Consider the following 21036-nt stretch of genomic DNA (forward strand, 5'->3'; position numbering starts at 1 on the left):
CGCGGGCGGGGGGGCGGGGCGGGGCCTCATCCTGTGGCTGGATCTGTCCAGCTGCACCATCCAGACGAGGCTGGACCGGATCAGCGCTCACCCACGCTCCTCGGGCCTCTCCCGGGACCGTCTGAGAGGCGGGGTGCCCTGCCCGGCCTGGGGCAGCCCAGGTTCACCCCGGAGCCCGCGCTGGCTGTGCCGCTGCTTGGCTGGCACGCAGCAGGCCCTGACCTCAGCCCTGCCCACTCTCTAAGCCCCCAGGAAGCTTGGCTGGGGACGTGGGTCCACAGTCGGCACCTCAGCGCCCTCAGCTGGCCTCGGCCAGGATGGGGCTGGGCCCAGAGCTGGGGACACCGCCCGATCTGTCCCTGGGGTGGGGGGACTCATGCCCACCTCACCCAACCCGGAGCAGCCTCACAAACACCAAATCGGCAGGAGGGCATGGCAGAGGCCGTAAGGCCCATGTCCCCACCCCGGAGATGGCAGTCCCTCACCGGCCTGGGCCTGCCCCGGTTTGGAGATGTCACCCTCAGCTTCGGGTGCTCAGAATCGGGTGCTCAGGGTCCTCTGCAGGCAGCTGCTGGGAGTCGGTGAGGCTGGCGGGCCCCCTCCCCAGGCGGGCTCCCCTGGGGTGGCCACGCTGCTTCCGCTACGAGCTCCCACATTCCGTGTGCGTCCTGCTTCTGCCGCGCGGCCGCCTGGCGCCTGTGACCTGCTGCGCCTCTTGCTGCCTGGTTTTGGTTGTCGCTCACTCAAAATTGGCAACACTCTGGTGTTTCGCGCTGCCATTTTGGCGGGCCAACTCCCCTCGTTCTTGCCCCACGTGCAAGACCCGCTTTACGACGTCAGGAAGGCTCTGGGAGAGACAGCTGACTGCGTTCTTCTGAGAGAAGGGGCGGCTGTCCTGCAGGGGCCATCACCTCGCTGCTTGCCCTGGACTCCCGCCGAATCCGATGCCCAACAGGTTATGCTCGCAGGAAGCTGCAGCCTGGCTGCCTGAGCACCGTGGCCAGCGCCCCCTGCTGGTTCCGGAGTCTCCGAGAGCAAGAGCAGAGCGGTCGGTCGGTGGACTCCTCGTGAGCCTCCTTATTATTATTTCCGACGTTCTCCACGAAGGTCAGGGGGCCCCTGGACCCCAGCCACCCCTGTGCCTGCCAGGTGTCCTGCACTGAGCCTTGTTTTTGTACTTAGCACTTAAGTGCACTTAAGTGGCAGTTCCTACTGCCACACGCCACGCCCGGCCACAAAAGTGCCTGGCAAAATGGACGAGAGGCAGATGCGCTTTGCCATCTTGTTTGCTGGCCTTCTTGTGATGCTGCCCCCACCCCACCCCATCTTCATAATTAGACAGCGCCCTCTCCCTTTCTGAGCTGTTGTCATCCACTAGGAGCATCAGAGTTCTGGCAGTTTCCACGTAGGTTTAGCAGGAAAATCCATTCTGCACGGATGGGTCAAGTCCTTCCGGTTTGTGCTCTTGGCTGCAGCTACTTGGTGCCATTGAAATCTTAAATCTGGGCATTTTCCTCCTTCTGCAGCTGACTGGCCATTAAGGACGCAAGGTAAGGCCGTTCCCACAGCCCAGGAGGGCTCGGCCGGCCGGCCCCAGGGGCACAGCCGTGACTGTGGGCGTGAGCCGAGCACTTGAATGTGTGGTCGGCCACTCTGAACCCGCAGGTGGAACTGCCTTGTCTCTGGTGCTGAGAGGGTCTCCCGCGTCGGTGCCAGTCCAGGAGAGAACCGCCGGGTCTCGGCGTGTTGCCGTGGCCGCGGAGCATCACGGAGGGCCTTTCTAAATGTCACTATGCACATCTTAACCTTCAAAGCTCCGTGGAATTTTGGTACAATCAATACCATGGCTGTGGCTCCCCAGTCAACTCGAGACGTCCCGTGCTTACAAATTGTACGTTTCGATGAGTTCTCAACACAAACAAAAGAACTCCCGTGAAGACAGTACTGGAGAGAAGCATTTCCAGGGATAAGAACCGTCTCCGTGGCAAGCGGCCGGGGCTCAGGGACGGGGGAGGCCCTGCTCCATGCCCTTCCTTGGGGTGGTCTGCGGTCCACCAATCGGAGACGTGAGGACAGCTGGAGTGGGCCCTCTGGTCCCAGCCATGCCTGCTCGGAACATCTGGGGTAATCAGGCTTTAAGTGGCCTGGGAATGAGCAGGGCTGCTACCCGTTAGGCATCTGGATGACCAGCCTGGTGTGAGAGCCCGTCCTGAGGGGCGCAGGACGCCCCTTGCAGCTTCCTGTCATCAGCTCCATCACCACCAGGGGGCGTCACTGTGCAGGCAGCGGGGCTCACAACCCCCCCCCCGCCCCCCTCCATCAGCTTGCTGGGCACTCCAGCCGTCCTAAGAGCAGTTGGGGTCTCCTCTCAGCCCCATCCTCAGGGTGAGGAAACGGGCAGACAGAGAACCCCGTTGCCTGAGGCCCCAGGAGCGCGGGCCGGAGCTGGGATTCAGGACCAGGCTCCTGGGTGATGCCTGGGATGCCGAGATGGGCCCCAGCTCCGCATCTGTCCCCACGGTGCTCCGCTCTGACGCAGAACCAGTGCTGGGAAATCCAACTTCGGGTTAGGAAGCTGCTGTGGTCTGAGGGTTCCCCCAAATTCCTGTGCTGAAATCCAGCCCCCACTGTGACGGTCACAGGAGGCGGGGCCTTCGCGAGGTCACTAGGTCACAAGGCGGAGCCCTCGTGAGTGGGAGCGGGGTCCTTACCAGAGACCCCACGGAGCCCCTTCCCACGTGTGAGGACACAGCGAGAAGATGACCCATGAACTAGGAGGGGCCCTATGACACCAAATCTGTGCCCGCTAAGCCGGGGCCACCCCAGCCTCCAGAGCCCTGAGGAGGAAAGTCCTGTGGCTTAAGCCCCCCAGTTGTGACGCTTCGTCCCGGCAGCCCAGACGGACCAAGACGGGGACCTGAAAGCCTAAACATGATCTCGTTTCTCAAAGCAGGTGTCTTGATGTTTTGGTTGCTTCCACAGCCAACCCGGCCAACAGCTGGCATGCCGTGCCAGCGCTGTGGTCCCGGGTCCCCCGAGAGAGGGCAGCCAGGGCAAGGAGGGCAGACTTCCCTGAACGGATCGAGTCAAGGAGAGGACGGGATGCTGGCGGCTCCCCGGGGAGAACACCCGACACGAGGTGTCCAGTGCTGACACCCGTACGTGGCTGGAGGGAAGGGGCGTCCCCCTCGCCGACGGGCTGAGGTCCTGGGTGACGGAGACGGACGGACACAGCCCAGCAGACGCACAGCTGGGGGCACAGTCCAGTCCAGTTGTGCGCCCGGGGTCCCTCTTGGCTTCAAAATGAAACCAGCCCCCCCCCACAGGCCCCCCCGGAAGGCTCTGCAGGCGGCTCTCCCTCCCCCCACTCCGGAGGCGGACTCGCCCCCACCGTTAGCAGGGCCTGGGTGCACCGCGGCGACACGAGACACGCGGACATCTGATTCCGGGTTTCAGAAACCAAATCGTGGAAAGGAAAAGAAGTTTCTATTTACTTCCGTAAATGAAAAACTAACAAAAACCTAACACTTTGACTCTAGACTCCGGGGGAAGACGACACCTGACGGTGACACGAAGTTCTCCCTGCGGTCGTCTTTCTTGGCCGCCCGCCGCCTGGTGCCCTGCCGCCCACACCGGTCCCCGAGGCCCCTCGTCAGGGCATCCCAGCCCACGTTGGGCGAGGGGGGCGCCGCGGTGCCCGGTGAGGCCTGCGGGGGGCCCGGAGGCGAGGAGGACGGCTTCGGCCAAGTGGAAAGGCAAGAGCGACCACAGGCGGCGGCCCGGGCAGCTGCTGGTAAGGGTTTTGGTCGAGGGTGGGGAGCAAGAAGGTTGGTTCCCAGGTGTTTTGGGGACACAGGGGTGCAGTGTGGGACCCCGACGCCCTGCCCTGGGGAGCCATGACGCACAAGCAGCATCTGGAGAAGAGGGGGCCTGGCCCCTGGGCTCCACAGCTGTTGCCATGGAAACCTGTCCATGCGGACGCCTCGCCTCGCTCGCTCCCTGGAACCCGCCTTCCGCTAACACCCTAGGAACACAGCAGCCCAGGAACCAAACTCTTTGGAAAAGCCTCTGGCTGAGCAGAGACGGCAGCGAGGGGAGTGCGCACGGGGGGCCTGGCGCTCGGCCCCAGGGGACACCGTCAGGAGGCAGAGGAGGACCCTGGCCCCAGAGGCAGTGCTGGGACCACAGCTCAGAGGCGAGGCTGGTCCCAGGGAGGAAGGGGAGGCTCTGGCAGAAGCAGCTCGGGCAGCTGAGGCTGGAAGCGGCTGGCGAGCACCAGCAGAAGGGCCCGCGGGCTCCTAGGCCAGGCGGGTGACGTGGCAGCAGCTGGGCTCGTCCAGGTACAGGGTGCTGAAGACGTCGTTGAAGAAGGTCGGGTGGTACCTGCAGGCTCGCTCACAGTCCGGGTTGAAGTTCACCTCCAGGATCTGGGGCTGCATCACCCGGGTCCCTGACGGCACAAGGGCACAGGGCATCTCACTCCCGGGAGGGCGGGCTGGGGGCCCGCGGGCTGGGGCTCGGGGGGAGGCCTGCTCGGGGAGGGGGCCGGGAGCCTGCACACACCACTGGGAGGCTCGGTTGGTGGGAAAGGAAGCAGAGACTCAGGCCTGGTGGGGGGGGTGGGGGGGATGTGGGGGAGGGGCTGGGCCGTGGCCCCTGGACCTTCGGGCAGCTGGCAGGGGGCACAAGGGCCCTTTCCTTCCGGACACCGTAGCCCACTGCCCTCCCGCCTGCGCTCTGCCCTGGAGGCCGTCACCCCTGCATGGTGCACCTCCCAGACCAGACCTCCCTGCGAACGTGAGGCCAAGGACAGCCTGAGGAGCACCGACCGGGGTGGGGGGGGATAGGGGGAGGGAAGCAGGGCTGGATGATCGGCTTTGGCTAAGTGGAGAGGGCGTGGTTGGGATTACAGCGCAGGGGGGGCCCTCACCATCTGGACGGTCTTCCCACTTAAGCATGAGGTCGATGGCATACACAGCCCGGGATGAGGCATAGTCGCAGAGGCCCAGGGGCGGTGGCTTGGCGCATGCCACTTGGAACAGCTCCGTGAAGGCCTGGAAGATCTCACCCTGGGGGCAGGGGAGGCTGGGCTGGGGGGCTGCACGGCTCTGCGGCTGGGACCAGCCCCCAGAGCCGCTTTGGACATGGGCTCCCTGCCTCCGCCTGGGCTGCGGCCCTCAGTGGCCCAAGACCCCGCCCCCCCACAGTGTCCGCATCTCCGCACCTGGCCACCCCCTTGGACACCGGCCCCTCGCTCATGCCGTCTGATTACCGAAAAGCGCGACCCCAGCACCGCCCCCCCCCCGCACCGAAGCGGACAGAAGCTCCCGAAGCAGTCGCTCTAGGAGGCGGAGGCCAGCCTGTGTCCCGGCTGTCCCCTCGGGTTTGCAATTTCTGGCCATCGGGCTGTCCCCACAGCACCCCGAGTCCCCTCCCAAGCACCCCACAGGCCCAGAGTGGGAGGAGGGTTGCAGCCCACACCGTCTCCTTCCCCAGTCTCAGTGGGAGGGGCGGAGACCTCCACGCGCCAGTGAGGGTGAGGGAGGCCCAGCCTCTGCAGCTTTGCTCGGGACTCACCTGGACACTCTTCCAGGGGAATTCTGGGTACTGCTTCTCAAACTCAGGGATGAACTCATCATAGTGCACCTGTGACAGACACAGGGCTCATCACGCTGTGCACGGGTGCCCCACTGGGCCGGGAGCGGGGAAGCCTGCCCCACCTTAATTTGGAGGCTGACACTTGCTGGGGCCACGTGTCGCCACCAGCAGCCTATCCAGCACCCCCGCCCCTGGGCACAAATGGAGGCAGGAGACAGTCTGAGCTCTGGATCTTACTATGTGACTCAGGACAAGCAGATTTACTTGTTGGAGCCTCAGCGTCACCATCTGTAAAATGGGACGATGCTCCCTGCTCAGCATTTATTTGCAGGGCTGTTGCGAGGTGCAAGTGAGACGCTTAATGCCAAGGGGTCAGCAGGCTGCAAGGCCTGATGGACATGGCACCATGCGGGTCTCTGCGCCCTGCGGGCAGAGCCTGGACCCGCATCTGCAGGGCACAGTCCGGAGCTCACTGCTCGGTACCAGCTCAAAGTGCCTGGGGAGGCCCAGGCCTCCTCAGGCCAAGACTTCACCCAAAACACACCTGCGTGAGCCAGCAGGAGGCTCCGGTTTCTTCCTGCAAGGATAAGCCAGGATGGGTTCCCTAAGCCCAAAGTTCACATCCTGTTAGACATGTGTCCCACACACAGGCGCTTCAGGGGAAATGGGGCCCTTGGGACATCACACAATATACAGGTAGGCACTCAGCTGTCTCAGGGACAACCTTCCAGCTGCGTCCTAGGGTCCCGCTGAGGGCTTGGGGTTCCAGAAGCCGGTGGTCAACACAGCCCAGGACCAGAAGCAACAGCTGGGCTGGGCGTGCATGTGGGCAAGGCCACTCCGATGGCATGGCCCCCCCGGAGGGCTAAGAGAGGGGCACGGCCAGGCGTCTCTGGGCATGTCCAATGCAGCTCGATTACAAATCGTGGAAGCCACACGTGGCCTAAATGTCTATGAGCAGGTGAGGGATGAGACCATCCCAGGGACCAGAACGCCCCCAGCCACAGTTAGCAATAACGATAGATCTAAATACACGATGCTCAACAACAACAAAAAAGCCATAGAAGGATTTGCTCAAGAGCATTTACACAAAGACTCTTGCAGCATATGCAAAGCAATCCTTTGAATGGTTTCAGGATGTACTCATGGCGGAAAGGATGTGCCTGGGAAGGGTCATCACCCCATCGAGAAGGGTGGCTCCCTGTGGGAGGCAGGGAAGAGAAGGCCGCCTGCAGGCCTTGGGCGGAGCAGCGCGTGTGCCCTACATGCTGCCCGCCTCAAACCTGCCAGTGGCCCAGCCCGCAGGCAGGGAGGGCGTCTGGGACAACCCACGAGGTGGTCTATCTCTCCTCCCCTCCTTCCTCCACCCTGAGCCGGCCTCTGCCTCTGCCCAGGCTATGCCCACCTGGCCAGCCAGGGTTTGATGCCCTCACCTCGAAGGGAGCTGTGCCCGGATGTCCCCTTGCTCCCGGTGCCCAGAAAGCATGGGGAAAGGAAGATCCAGGCAGGGTCACAGGCCAGCAGCAGCAGCCTGCGCGGGGTTGGGGGGGGGATGTGATATGCACCCCGTGCCTCCCCACCCCCAGCCGTCCTTGTGTTGAGTGGATGATTCCAGGTTCCGACTTGCCGTAGGGCCCCGGGAGGCCTCAGGCACCTCAGAGTTTCAGGGGTGCTGTTCTGAGATTAACGCCGGTACCTGAAGTCAGCTCCTCTGACCGTCTACACAGCCTGCCCAGAAGACAAGCCGATACGTGTGGGTCTGCACCCGCCTCCCGGGGGTCTACCTGCTTCAGCACCACTTCCGGGTCATAGTTCATGACAGTGAAATGTTTCTCGTAGTCGTCCAGGTCATCGAGCGCGAAGGGCCTGCGGGAGGAGCACACAGACACAGGAGGGTCCCGAGCGTGGCCGCGCCGAGCAGGGACGGTGCCCCGAGCGAGCCTGCCGGACGCCTGTCGCCCCATCGGTGCGAGGGGGCGGCCCCACGGCCCCACAGAGCTTGGGTCAGAGTGACCGATGAACTAACAACTGAGAGGACGCCCTGATGGGCCGGAGACGTCATTGTGAGGCTCCGGGGTCGGCGCCTGTTCTGCAAGGACTGTCCCCGGCGGTGGCTGAGGCAGGCAGGGCAAGCGCCCCCACCCGTTACCAGATCTGAGGGCCGCCTGCCGGGCGCGCTGCGGGCCAGGCTTTCCGGTCCCCGAGGGAGCGAGGGGGCCCGTCGCCCACCCCCAGCCAGCCCCCTAGTTACCGGTTGGAGAAGCGCAGCCAGAACACGTCGTACACGAACAGCGTCAGGGGCTTCACCGAGCGCAGCAGCACGATGTAGCGGATGTCGAACTTGACCTTCCCTATGTCTTCTCGCAGGAATAAGACTGGACTTTCAATGTATTTGGACACGACCTGGGCGACACAGACACAGGGTCGCGGGCGGCTCTCACCTCTCCGGGGCCAGGACCCAGTGCCTGGAGACACCCCAACCTCGCCCCATCTGCGTCCGTCAGTACCGGCTACGGGCTCGGTCACCACGTCCTGGACACAGGGGCCTCCCTGCCCCGGTCCCGGGAGCGGGTCCTTTCCCACCCCGGGGTCCACGGAGGGACGTGCACCCTGCACTTGGCTTCTTCCTGGGCTTTTTCACACCCTGTCCAGGCTGCGGAAAATTCTGTATCTTAATCTGCACTTTAATTGAGGGAAAGGATCCCACCAGGTTTTAGGTTTTGAAAACCGAGTACAAATTCTCAGCCATAATCGTGCCGACTCCCCGAGTGCTGCCAGGAATCCCCTCGGCAATCATCCCTGTGGCGCATGGGGAGTCGGCATGATTATGGCTGAGGATCTGTATTCCTTGGCTTCCGCCCAGGTGCCCCGTGTCTCACAATGAATGCCCCCGACGCTGCCCCTGTGCCCTGGGTCACTGCTGCACCCCTGTCTGGGGCCCCCAGCGGCTCCCTAGCCTGGGGCACTCAGAGGTCAGACGCATCTGGCGCAGCTCCGACCAAGGGCTCCCCAGTCTCACCCGGACAGTCACACAGCCCTTCCCTGCCGCCAGGCCAGCAGAAGGAGTGGTATGTGAGCCGAGTGACCCCACCCCAGCACCCGCCCACGCACAGGCTCCAACACAGAGTGGCCCTGGCCGCGGAGCCCCGGGCCCACCTTGGGGGTGCTCTCGCGGTGCCGGATGATGCTGTGGAGGCTCCGGGTGACGTGTGTGTCCAGGCTGCGGGCCAGGTTCCAGGGCTTGCAGATCCAGTGGTTGTCCTGGCCCCTGAGAGCACAGGGGTTGGCTGGGCTGTGCCCCGGGCCCCACCTTCCCAGGCAAAGCCTCCCCAGGACCATGGCAGCCTTCGGGGAGGGGCACCCAACCTCCCGGAGGGAGCCGCGGGAGGTGTCACAGAGGGGACCTCAGGGGCTGGACCTCAGGGAGCAAGAAGGAGCTTGCTCGAGCAGGGGCATGGAGAACAGTCCGGCGGCAGCCTGCTCACACTCCGTACGAAGCAGGCTGGGGTAGGGGAGGGGTGAGGCGGGGTGGGGCTGTAGGAACTGGATGCATATAGGAGTCTCCACCTCGAGGGGGACTCACCGCCTCTCCCGCTGCTGGAAGTAGCTCACAAACTGGGGCAGCTCGGTGCGCAGGTTGAAGGTACGGGGCAGCCAGGCTGGGCCCTCGGGGCCCCCTGCGCGGCGCGCGATGGCAGCCAGACAGTCCTTCACCGTCAGCAGGTTCTCACAGGGGAACTGGTTCAGCAGCACGCTGGGCCTCTCCTGGCTGAGCCTCCTGGAGGGCGAGGGGAATGCAAGCGGCTCAGGGAGGCAAGGGCCCGGGGCTGGTCTGCGGTCTGGCTGGGGTGGGGGCGGGGGGCTCACCTGTAGTCCTTGAAGTGGGAGAAGTTGTAGAGAATGTCCGCGTCCGCCTCGCTCTGGGTGAAGGTGAAGCGTGGGTGGGTGAGGTGGCTGAGCACCTGCTGGACGTCCGTGTAGACCCTGCAGGGAGAAGTCGGGCTGAGCCGGCCGCCTATGCCCGCCACACCCCTGGGACTCGGGTGCCCCCGCCCGAGGCTGATGTTAAGGAGGATGAGGCTATAAATGCGACCCCGCAGTCCGGGGCGGACAGCCAGGGTCAGCCCCCAGCCACTCTGCTTGGCTGCCGTGCGGGCAGCTAGGATTCTTAGGACCCCAGGGCCCCCCTGGAAGGTGAGATCACAGGCTACCTCACACTCGTCGCTGGGATGAAACGGGACAACCTCCCATGTGGAAGCCGGAAGGATGGACACCTACCGACCTCCCACGGACACACTAAGAACTCTGCCCGCAGGTGAGGCAGCTGGTGTCCTGGGGAGTGTGTGGCCAGGACAAGCATCCTGGATGTGGCCCCGCTCCACACCAGTGCTCACTGCTGCCTGCCCCGCCTGGCCCTCAATGGCCCCGGGCAGAGGTGAGGGCAGAGCCCGGGAGCCCGGTTGCGGGGTACAGCAGAGACCAGAGAAGGCAGGACGGTGGCCCAGCCCGGCGCAGTGGTCTCAGCGGGGAGCTGAACTGGCCAGCCAGGGGCCAGGCCAGCAGGAGGCAGGCAGTCTGTGGCCGGAGCAGGACTGTGAGCAGGGGGGCAAGACACCGTGGGCCTCCGTGGAGCCTCTGACCCTGAGGAGGAGGGACGCTGGGCAGTGGGCATCGGAAGGGCCCCTGGGCTGGGGGCTGGGTGCTGGGTGCTGAGTGCTGGCCTCAGGGCAGGGGAGGAGGGCTGGGCAAGGGGACCTCGCAGAGGAACGCCCAGGGCCTGGTGGAAGGGGCAGAGTGGACTGTGCTGCCCCTTTGTGGCTGGACCCGGTTGGCGTAGCCCGAGAGAGGGACTCCCATGGAGGCAGAAGCCACTTCGCCCTGGGGGAGCCAGGTCCCGCCTCTGAGCCTGCCCTACACATGGCGGGGGGGTGGGGCTCAGCACTGACTCTACACCCTCACCTGTACATGGAGTACCTGCTTCCACCTGGGGTCCAGCTTGTACCTGCTGGCCTCACATAACCCGCTGGCCCACCCCTGCAGACGTGGGGAGAGGCCCCTCCCGGCCGCCCCACGCCTTCACTGTCCCCACAGTGACTTCAGGAGGGGCTGTTGCACGCAGGCCTAGCTATGTCCTCACCTCAGGACCAGAGGGACACTCCCTCACTTTTCATGGCTTTCTCGCTGTGATCCCAAGGCTCTGTGTTTGCCTTGTCCCCAGGAGAGGGAAGGCTTCCCAAGAACCCCTCCCCCCCCAATGGCAGGCGCTGTCCCAGCAGTCGTGGGAACTCGGGGGAGTGGAGGTGGCCTCATCACGAGCCGGGATGGGAGCTGCGCACCTGAAGATGTGGTCACGGGGATATGTCACTGGGCTGATGGCAAGTGGCAGCTTCTCCTTGTTTTCCTCCAAAATGGCCTAGAAGGAAAGCACTGGCGGTGGAAACAGACCCTGGAGACAGGGAGCATGTGAACACGCCCCTCCCCTGCCCTGTCTCCCGGCACATTAGGGTTTGAGATCTCAGGGGGCACGCTCAGACCCCGGACAGAGCCAGAGCCCTCTGATCAGTCCCCCGCCCCCAGGGATTCTGGGGCTCAAGGCCCCACAGGCGCTGAACAGCCCATTTTGTGTCAAAAAAAATCTTGGGGTGCCTGGGTGTCTTGGTCGGTTAAGCATCCGACTTTGGCTCAGGTCATGATCTCATGATTCATGGGTTCCAGCCCCTTGCTGGGCTCTGTGCTGGCAGCTTGGAGCCTGGAGCCTGCTTCTGATTCTGTGTCCCCCTTGCTCTCTGCCCCTCTGCCATTCCCACTCTTTCTCTCTCAAAAATAAACATTAAAAAAAATTTTAAAAAAAATTGTTAAAAAAAAATCTTCTCGACACTCTCTCCAAATCACAGGCAGCTGAGCAGGTGTCAAGCCCATCCTGCGAGGAGGTTGCTGGGTCGCAGCGGAGCCCCAAAGTGCCACTCCAAGCATAAGCAGCGTGGTGGTTTAGCCCCGCCCCCCCGGATTCTGTGATGGTCCCTTTGAATGGCAGCGTTCATTCATCTCATCTCCCCTGGACTGTGGGCTGGACCAACTGAGTTATTTCTAACACACAGAAGATGAGTGGAACGAGCAAGCTTGCGGCTCCAGACGGCCCCGCCGCTCCCTGCTTTCTCTCAGATCGCCTGTGCTGGGGGCAGTTGGCCGCCACGTCGCGGGCACGCTCAGCAGCCCTGCGGAGGGGCTCATGTTGCCGGGTGGGTGAGCGTGAGCATGAAAGCAGGTCCTCAGCCCTGTCGAGCCTCAGGTGATGGGGTCCAGCCGGCAGCCTGGCTATGTGAGAGGGGCTCCGAGTCAAGAGCTCCACAGACAGTTGGGGGGTGAGATTATATATGTTTGTTGTGAAGCTGCTGTTTTGGGGTAACTTCTTATCCAGGGACGGCTGGTGAATACCGGCAGCCCCAGGGCCCAGCGCCCAGGCCAATCTACAAGTTTCAAATGGGGAAAAGCAACTGGGAGGTGAGAGCCAGCTGGAGTTTGGCCTCGTCTCCTCTTCCTGTCCAGTAGGGGGCGTCCCAGGGGAGAAAAGCCCTAATTCGTGAGTGTAAATTCCTCTCTGCAGCCTTAGGTCCTGAGCCCTGAGGTTGGATGGCCATGCCACCGGCCTCTTCCGTGCTGAAGGACCGCACCACCGGGCGGAGGTCTTCGTCCCTAAGCCATTCTCAAGCCTTCCCCCTTTGCAAGCGCTTGTTCACTAAGCACCTACTATGTGCCACTATTCCACGAGGCTCTGAAACACGCCTCGACCTTAAGATGAGCGATCTCACAGTGATCACCCAGTTTTCCACAGGGACAATTCCACCACCACAGGCTCACGAATTCATCAGAAAGAGGCCAACAGTTCCATCATTGCGGCCTCATCTCTCCCAAAAAGCAGCATTCACAGAATGGCTAACAGCACACGGTGCTTCCCATCCTCACTCGGCTTGACTTGTCTACTCCTTCCTGCAACCCCCGGAAGCACCCAGTGAACGACTGATGTGCTGGGGCGGGCTGGGAAACGTCAGCACAGCGCGGCAAGGTTTGCAGCCTCTGCCCGCAAGCTATCAGTCCCCCTCACCCCCCCTCCCCCGCCGGAACTGGAGCCCAGCTCTCCCACCAGCTGTGGGACCTTCAGCAAGTGACTCAACTTCTCTGTGCCTGTTTCCTCATCCTCAGTAAAACAAAGATAAAAATGGGAACTTAAGTCCCGCTGTTGTTAAGGATTACAGTCAAACACACCCATGGGTGCTAACCACGGGCTCACTCGTGGCCTGGCAGTGGAAAGCAGTGGCGGGATACCGGAGGGCAGGGGAGGGAGGAGAGAGGGGCCAGAGTGTTCTCCCTGTCCAGCCCTGCCTGGCCGGGTAGTGGCTATGTCCCTAGAGGCTCCCCCTCTCCTCCCCTGCCCCTGCCCTCCTAACCCTAGCTCCCTAAATTGTCCAAGAGGCCACCACAGAGCACCTTTGTTGTCCATGATGGTAACACCAGTGACTACTTGCTGAGGGCCTACTGTGCGCCAGAAAACGCACCGTATGGTGTGTGAGTACAGTGACTTCACGTCCCCGGTGAGGGACGTGTCAGGAGAGGAAGTAATGGTACTGAGTTGGGATTTGTAACCAAGACGCATGGTCCACACTGTCCCCCCAAGTCCTGGCAAGGAGTCCCCCAAAACGAGGAAGAGCTGCACGGAAGACTGGCTCACCCCCAGCTCTGCAACCTCTGACGGCATGGCCCCCAGCATCCGGCCCCCGGGGTCTGGGCTCAGGGCTGGCAGCTCCTGCTCACTCTCCGATCTGAGCCCCTTGTCTCTCCAGCAAGCCCAAGCTCTTCAATACCCCCCACACTAGCCAGATGGCACTCAATAACACTTGGTGACTGAAGAACGTTCCAGAAGCCACCAAGCAGGAAGGCCCAGGGTCAGAGATGGGACAGTCACACCTGGTAGTGCTGGTCCGGCGGCTCGGGCGTGGAGGAGCTGAGGTCCAGCATGTCGGCAGGGACCCAGGGCAGCAGCATGCACTTCCGGATCAGAGGGTCTGCCTCTCCGTAGGCAAAGTCTCGGGTCACCTCCTCTGCATCAAGACACGCGGCCCATCAGGAGGCGGCGGGAAGCCAGGGCCCGGGCCCAGCCTTCAGGGCTGGCGGGTGTTGGACTTACCGCCCGTGTCCAGGTCCCGCAGGGGCCAGAGCAGCGTGTAGGCCACTTGCTGGGGCATGTAGAAGAAGGGCGCGGTGGCAAAGCTGGGCGTGTCCGAGTGCTGGATGCGGGAGCCGAACTCGTCCATGATGTACCACACGGGCACCTTCTCCTCGGCCGTCTGTAGGCAGAGCACACACAGCAACCTGCGGCCACCCGTCCGCCTGCCTGGTGGCGCACCCTTCCCCCCGCCCACTCAGTCAAACGACGACCCATCTACACCCAGCTCCCAGAGCCTGCAGCGGCCGCCACACGCACCCCAGCCCCTTTAACCATTCTGGGCAGACTGGGACCCAGCCCGGCAGACTGCGGGGTGACGGCTGGTGTGGGATGGGTGTTAGACTATGGCTACGGGGGTGTGTCTGGCTTCGTGCGTGTGGCAGGGAGAGGGCGATGGAGGCTCCTTGGAGGAGGGGACATCTAAGCTGAGACCATGAGAAACAACTCGTCTCTTCCCAAACGAAAAGTGGCGAGGGGCTGGAGCGTGAGGGGGGCGGGTGGTTGTGACAGCCAAGGACATACACTAAAGGGACTCGACTGTTCCGGAGCTGCTGAGGGACAACGGAATCTGATGGCACCAGAAGACTGGCAGCCAAGTCATGGAACCCCAAGTCTATGGGTCAGAGACAGGGTCGTGTCCCGTGAGCTCAAAGGAACCCGATACACGGGTCCCCAGCCGTGGGTGGCCCAAGGCAGAGTAACAGGCCCATGATGAAGCCACAGGGACTGAGGGGCCCCATGGGGAGAAGTGTGCTCACTCTTGGGGTAACTGCTCCTGAGGTCGGGTCCTGGCTCCCGAGTCCCTGCCCGGCCCCCACCGGCCCCGGGGCCAGCTGCCTGCTCACCCCGTGGGCCAGCTGGTAGGTCTGGTTGAACCGCCACATCTCCTCCAGCACCAGGTCCACGGCCTCAGCGCTGGGCAGCTCGCCGTGGAACTCGACGCCCATCAGGTTGGCCATGCGGTGCAGCAGGCCGGGCACCTGCCGCAGCTGCTGACGCGCGTGCTCCACGCGGCACGTCCAGGCGTGGTCGATGAGGAAGATGCTGCAGGCACAGACCAGGGGGGGCTGTGAGGCTGCCCCACGGGCGCGGCGGGGAGGGCAGGACAGAAGGGGCTGGCAGGGGGCTCTGGCGCGAGATGCTGAGGAGGAGGGTGGGGCCTGGGGAAGCTTCTCTCCCTCGTCCAATCCTGAAAAAGCCAGTGGGGACCCTGACTCCATCAGTAGGTCCCTGCCTCCCATCGGTGGGTCCCTGCCTCCCATCGGTGGGTCCCTGCCTCCCATTGGTGGGTCCCTGCCTCCATCAGTGGGTCCCTGTCTCCATCAATGGGCCCCTGCCTCTCATCAGTAGGTCCCTGCCTACTGTCTCCATCAGTGGGTCCCTGTCTCCATCAGTAGGTCCCTGCCTCCATCAGTGGGTCCCTGTCTCCATCAATGGGCCCCTGCACCTCATCAGTAGGTCCCTGCCTACTGTCTCCATCAGTGGGTCCCTGCCTCCCTTCAGTGGGTCCCTGCCTCCCTTCAGCGGGCTGGTACAAAAACCAAATGAGACAAAACATACAACATGCAGACCACACACTATGTACTTGAGGTCTTGCTGATTATTACTACCCATCACTGTAACAAGCATCTTCCACCTGACTTGGAGCTGCTGGACACGCGCATGCCCCCAGCTGGCTACCTGCAGGCCTGGCACACGGCAAGTGCTCAGCAAAGGCAGACGCTGCCCACGGCGGAAGGCCCCAGCAGGCAGCTGCGCACGGGAGCCGTCACTCAGAGCTCTACCCACACGTGCCCGGGGCTTCAGGGCACTTCCTGGGAAACACCAAGGCGTTTTGTGGGAGAGGCATCAAACCTCCACGCCTATGCACACCCACGCCCCGCGTGCTCCAGTCCCCGGAAGAGCCCAGGGGGTGGCTGCACGGACCTCGCGCACCGTGTGGGGGAAGGCGGTGGAGGGCCAGGCGGGCATTCCTGCCGCCCCATGGGCAGGGCTGCTGGGGCTCCATCCAGAGCCCCGCCGGCCACGCAGGCCTCACCTCCGTTCCCTCGAGGAGATGAAAGGAACAGCAAAAGCTCCAGTTCTTCGACTGGGTGGCAAGACCAGATCGGCAGTGTTTATTTCACTGTGCTTGTGCTACATTTTGTTTGCATGCCTGGCAGCAGAGGAAGATTTATTCCTGCCCTCGCGCGTAGAGGTTACGCCCGTGGGATGCAGGGCACCCGGCCAAGCTTCAAGGTGGGATACCTGAGGGTGACCCCGGGCAAATGCTCACCAGGGGTGCTGGACTCAGCACGTGTGGAGGGAGGATGGGGTTGGAGCCTGGCAATCAGGGGAGACTCACGAGGCTCCAAAGGGAGAAACGCCCAGGAGCAGGGAGGGCCGTGGAGCTGAAGCCAATGTCCGGGGCTCCAAGCCCAGGGACTGCACCCGCACCCCGTCCTGCACCTGGCTGGTGGCTGCTGGGCCCTGGCCCCTGAGCAGCACAGCCGGGAACAGAGCAGGTGCATGCGGAGGCTGCTGTGCTGAACTTGATGTGAGAGGTGCGCCTGCAAGTTTCTGAGAGACACAGCATGTGGGTGGTGGCACCTGGCTGCTGTCGTGACCCGTGTGGCCTCTCCCGCCCCTCACAGGCTGGTGAGGGAGGCCAGAAAACCTTGCAGAAGAAGAGACCAGCCAGACCCTTTCCTCCGGGAAGGGAAGACCCTGTCCTTATGGACACAGGGGCCCGGTGACCTCGAGAGGCTGGCAAGTTTCCTCCTTAAGGTTCCAAGAAAGCGGCAGACGGGCCTGCCATGGCTGAAGACAGCGCCTCTCGGCTCCTGGGAGGCAGCAGTCCTGAGGTTTGGTCTTATCTCTGCCCTATCTACCCTGCGGCGCTGGGCAAGGCCCATGCCTGCTCTGGGCCCGGGGGTCCCCACCGGAGGAGTCAATCAGACCACACTGCTCATAATCCGGGCAAACCTGTTGACGCTTCCTGGGCTCCACCCAGAGACGCAGATCTCATAGGAGCGGAGACAGGTCTCCAGAGGGCTCCCAGGCTCAGGGGGGAGGCTCCGTGCACCCACGCCCACGCTCTTAACCAGCTGTGTGACCTTGGCCAAGTCCTCCCCCTGCCCCACGCCTCATCAGCAAAATCGGAACGGATCAGTCGATAGGCATCACACCTCTGTTGCAGGACCCTGGTGATGGTTCTGGGTGAAACATGACTCGCAGGGGGGCGTCACTGGTGTGGGGGCCGATGTGGCCGTGGGGCCCAGCTGGTGGCCACAAGTGCCCATCGTGAGGCTGGCGGAGCCCAGTGCTCGGCACACAGGAAACAATGGTGCCTGCATTTACATCTTCTTCCCAAAGGTGCCAGCCTTGGTAACATCTAAGAGGGGGCCCACCCTGAGGGCCATGGCATGGACGACGGGCATCTGGCCTCTGGCTCCTACCTGTTGGGGTTGGCTGCCTGGAGCCCGTTCTCGCTGGTCACGATGACCTTGTAGCAGAGCTCACTGCCGGGGTTGGGCTTCTTCCTCTGCACTTCCCGGGCCGCCTCGGCCTCACTCTCCTCCTCCACCTCCTCCACCTGCATGATCCCGAACATCTCCCCGGCATCGAAAACCTGGGGCCACAGCAGGCGTGTTGACAGGCTGCCCACACCCCCGGCCGGGGGGCCTCAAGGACCAGCTAAACCCCTCGGGAGAAGCAGGACCTATTTATTAGCCGACTATCCATCTTACAGGTGGGGAAACGGAGGCTCCTAGAGGTCAGTCAGAGCCGGGACCAGCTATTGTCCAAAGTCCCTCACACCGGAGACCTGGTCTTGGATGTAGGGCTGTGTGTATGTGGCGGAATAGTAAATAGTCTGGTCTTGGCCGCACAAGGGAAGGAGTCCTGAAAGGCAGTGAGCAGCCCCAGACACGTCAGAAGTGAACGTTAAGAGGTGGGGTCTTGGTGGGTCTCACCCCAATTAGACCAGAAGAGCCAATCCTACGCCAAGGCAGGGGAGGCAATCCAGGAAACAGGCGCCCAAGAACCTCCCAAAGCCACCACGCCCACCCAGACAAGGGGCAGCCTGGGCCTGCACAAAGTGTGGCCTGTGGTTCAAAGATAAGGGCCTTGGTCCTGAAGTTTCCCTGTAAAGGACAATGCCAGCCCCGTGCAGCCGTGCAGCCGAGTCAGAGTCAGCCTTCTCTCGCCTGCTCCGGAGCCAGTCTATGGGGCCTTGGGCAAGTCACCGAATCTCTGTGCCTGTTTGCCCATCCATACAATGGCAACCTCAGAACCTGCCTCAGAGGGTTGCTGGAAAGATTAAATGATTAAGACATAGAAAGCTTCGGGCACCTAAGCCCGGCCAATGGCGTGGAAGCATTTGCCGCCATCACTGCTTGGCTCTCAAGCAGTGCTTGGTCCAGAGACCAGGCTCTCACCCGGGGGGAAGGCATCCACTGCCTTCCAGGAGGGCTGAGTGTTAAATCGATAGACCAGCACACAGGAAGTCTCTGGCACAGAGTGGGGACTCCACAAATGCCAGTTCTCCCCTAAAACCTACTTCTCATGACCCTAACAGAAGAAAACTGCATTCCCGGCAGATGGAAACCAGCTACAAGAAGCTTTTTTGTGCTGGGCAGGTGGGCACTTTGGGGCGTGAAGGTGGACCGCTCATGATCTTGCCCGGGGAGCAGACAGCCAGGTGGCACAGTGCAGTAAGGTCAGGCCATGTTAAGAGGCGCAGGTAAATGGTGCCGGGGCCCGATGGGAGGGGGGCGTTAAAGCAGGGAAGCCATGCATGCTGGTCAAAGGACACCAGGCAGGGGGCCACAGAAGCTGGGGGTAAGGAAGGCTGTGGAACAGGTGGAATGAGCCAGGTTCCTTGGAAGACAAGGGGAGCTGCCTCAAGCCCAGCCTCCCTAAGCCGTCAGAGCGTGGGCGGGCGAGGCTGCCACTTTCCCTTCAGGACAGAGCTGTCAAAGGACTGGAGTTCACACCCTGGATTTCAATGCAGAACACTAAGTCCCATGCAAGGGAGGGGCACAGTGTGGCAGCACAAGCCCTGGGGATACAGGGCCTGCCCTCTCCCCAGCTGTGAAGTAGGGGTGACCACGATCCCTTCCCTGTTGAACTGCAGAAGCCCCTAAGGGGGTAATGAAGGGGTGTGGTTTGCAGCCAGGAAGCTCCTGGCAGTGGCGGCAGCAGCAGCCGGAGTTGCAATTTACACTTCCCACCCTTTCCAACAAAACTGCCTGGGGGTGAGGCACCAGGGCCACTGGCCCCGGGGAGTCTGCTGGCAGGTGCCACCCCCACACCTGGCCCCCAGCCGCAGGTTTCACGGAGAACAACGGACGCAGGTTTGGGTCTGGTGAAGTGATGACTCACAGCTCTGCCCATAACCTCTGATGGCAAGGGAGGGTCATGGAAAAATACTGGCTGCCCCTTGGTAGAGCGACAGCGGCCGGTGTGCAGGGGACGCTGCACTCTGGTGACCGCCCACCATGTGCTGTGGCACTGGCTGAAGCTCATATCCTGCCTCCGGACCCGCCCCCCTCCCAATCCCCACTAAGACTGTGGGAACTGGGGCCCTCTTCCCGTCGGGCTTTCCAGTGGGGACTCCGGCTTAGATGGACCAATGAGGGTTTACTGCCCACGGAGGCTGGCTGGGCTAGGGCCGGGGGGTTCTCCCACACCGTGCGCCTTTCACCCAGCACGAGGACCTTCTTATCTTCACTAACAGACTGGTGGGGTCCCCAGCACATACCTGGGACCAGAGCCAAGTGCTCAGGACATATTGGCTAATTGAGGGCAAGTGATACAGGGGAAGTTCACTGTTACAAGGGGCCGGTATGTACTGAGTGCCACTGACATTGTGCCTTTTTCATATCAACTAGGTGTTAGGAGCAGGAGGGTACCAGTGATTTCGACAGAAAAACTGGCTGGCTGCCTCAGTGGGGGCCTGTCTAGCAGCTAGGCTTGGGGGACAACCTCTTCTTGGATCTGGGGTTCCCTTTCATCACCTGGGCCACTCTTGCCCCAAGGGGGCAGCACCCTCCCCCTCCAGGAGCCCAGTTCCAGCTAAGAAGGCCCTGAGCCGGCCTGTGAGTGTGCTCTGGCTTCAACACCTGGGCAAACTACTAAAACCAGGGCTCACTTAGCAGCCAGCACCCGTGGGGAGCCCCACTGGAGGCCCAGGCTAGAAAAGGCTGGTGTCCCCACAAAAGGGCAGAGAGTCTGGAAGCACATAAGCCCTTTTTTCTGTAGATTCCTTTTCCATCTCCCACAACCTCGGGTTTTCTTCCCTTTGCAAAATGAGGGGGACCGGGGCTCAAATCCAATGATGAAACATTTAAGAAGTCTATGGCCCCGACAGTTCAAGCCTCGCAAATTCATGGGTCATCCATTCTCCCTGAAGGAGGGAGGGGCTGAAAGCAAGGCACAGGTTCCCGACTCTGACAGACCTCAGGAGACTCTTCCTCTTCCTGTGACTCAGTTTTCTCAACTGCACAATGGGCATGATAAACCTGTGAGGCTGGGATGTGCAAACTCCGTACAGCGCCCGGCGCACAGCAGGAGCCCCAGGCGCCGGCAGGATCGGGGCCACGGGCACTGGGCTCCCGCTGCCACTCGTCGGCCCCAAACTCTAGGCAGCTCCTAAACTGCCAAGGAGGCAACATCTAAGTCGGTCATCACGACATTCATGCTCTTCGTCGGTGAACCTCCTGTCCGCCTCTCCCGCCTGGTCCCCGCCGCGTCCCAGCGCCGACACACCCCCAGGCCTGACCTCTCGGTCACAGGCGGCCCGGGCCCGGGGCCGCGCCTTCCCCCCGTGTCCGGCAGGCACCCCAGCAGCCCGGGCTGCAGGAGTCGTCCAGGGGCCCCCCTGCCTCCCCACCGGCGCACCTGGCCCGGCTGCCCCGCCGGGGTCCCGCCCGCAGCCACACCCTTCCCGCTCCCCCGGCTCCGCTCGGCACCCCGGTCCTCCCGCGTCGCCCCAGCCCGCACCTCGTGCTCCAGCTTGTGCAGGAGGCGGCCCCAGTACCGCTCGGGGACCCCGGACGCGCGCAGCGCCGGGCCGTGCAGCGCCGCGAACTCGGCGCGGGCCCGCGCGCCGTCCTCGGGAGTCAGGCCCGGGCCGTCGCGCTCGGCAGGCGGGCGCTCCGGGCCCCCGTTCGCCTCCATGGCGCCCGCACCAGCGCCGCCGCCGAGTGCCCTCCGCCGCCGCCGCCCGCGGGCCC

The 21036-nt window shown here is 62.9% G+C and overlaps 1 protein-coding gene across 1 annotated transcript; it reads right to left on the reverse strand.

Annotated features, from left to right (window-relative positions):
• Positions 1-3957: 3957 nt before the first annotated feature.
• On the reverse strand, positions 3958-21032 carry TTLL12 (tubulin tyrosine ligase like 12). The gene is made up of 14 exons (XM_039237490.1): positions 20804-21032; positions 17257-17429; positions 14665-14863; positions 13781-13940; positions 13561-13694; positions 10935-11011; positions 9466-9582; positions 9182-9376; positions 8755-8866; positions 7850-8001; positions 7383-7464; positions 5578-5646; positions 4931-5069; positions 3958-4450 (listed from the first exon to the last, which is right to left on the reverse strand). Exons 1-14 carry the CDS (start codon positions 20978-20980, stop codon positions 4299-4301), a joined length of 1938 nt encoding a protein of 645 aa, XP_039093421.1. The 5' UTR covers positions 20981-21032; the 3' UTR covers positions 3958-4298.
• Between the last annotated feature and the right edge of the window lie 4 nt (positions 21033-21036).

This window comes from Hyaena hyaena, unplaced genomic scaffold, assembly GCF_003009895.1.
Source record: "Hyaena hyaena isolate Hyena2069 unplaced genomic scaffold, ASM300989v1 scaffold_4, whole genome shotgun sequence".
NCBI lineage: Eukaryota > Metazoa > Chordata > Mammalia > Carnivora > Hyaenidae > Hyaena > Hyaena hyaena.

Bases quoted from the DNA above. Each gene is read 5' to 3' on its own strand.
- TTLL12 (XM_039237490.1), bottom strand. From the start codon at position 20,980: ATGGAGGCGAACGGGGGCCCGGAGCGCCCGCCTGCCGAGCGCGACGGC. The intron at 8,867-9,181 runs GTGAGTCCCCCT...CTGTGCTCTCAG, and splicing joins TTCCAGCAGCGGGAGAGGCG to GGGCCAGGACAACCACTGGA. The intron at 5,647-7,382 runs GTAGACCCCCGG...TGTCTGTCACAG, and splicing joins CGGAAGTGGTGCTGAAGCAG to GTGCACTATGATGAGTTCAT.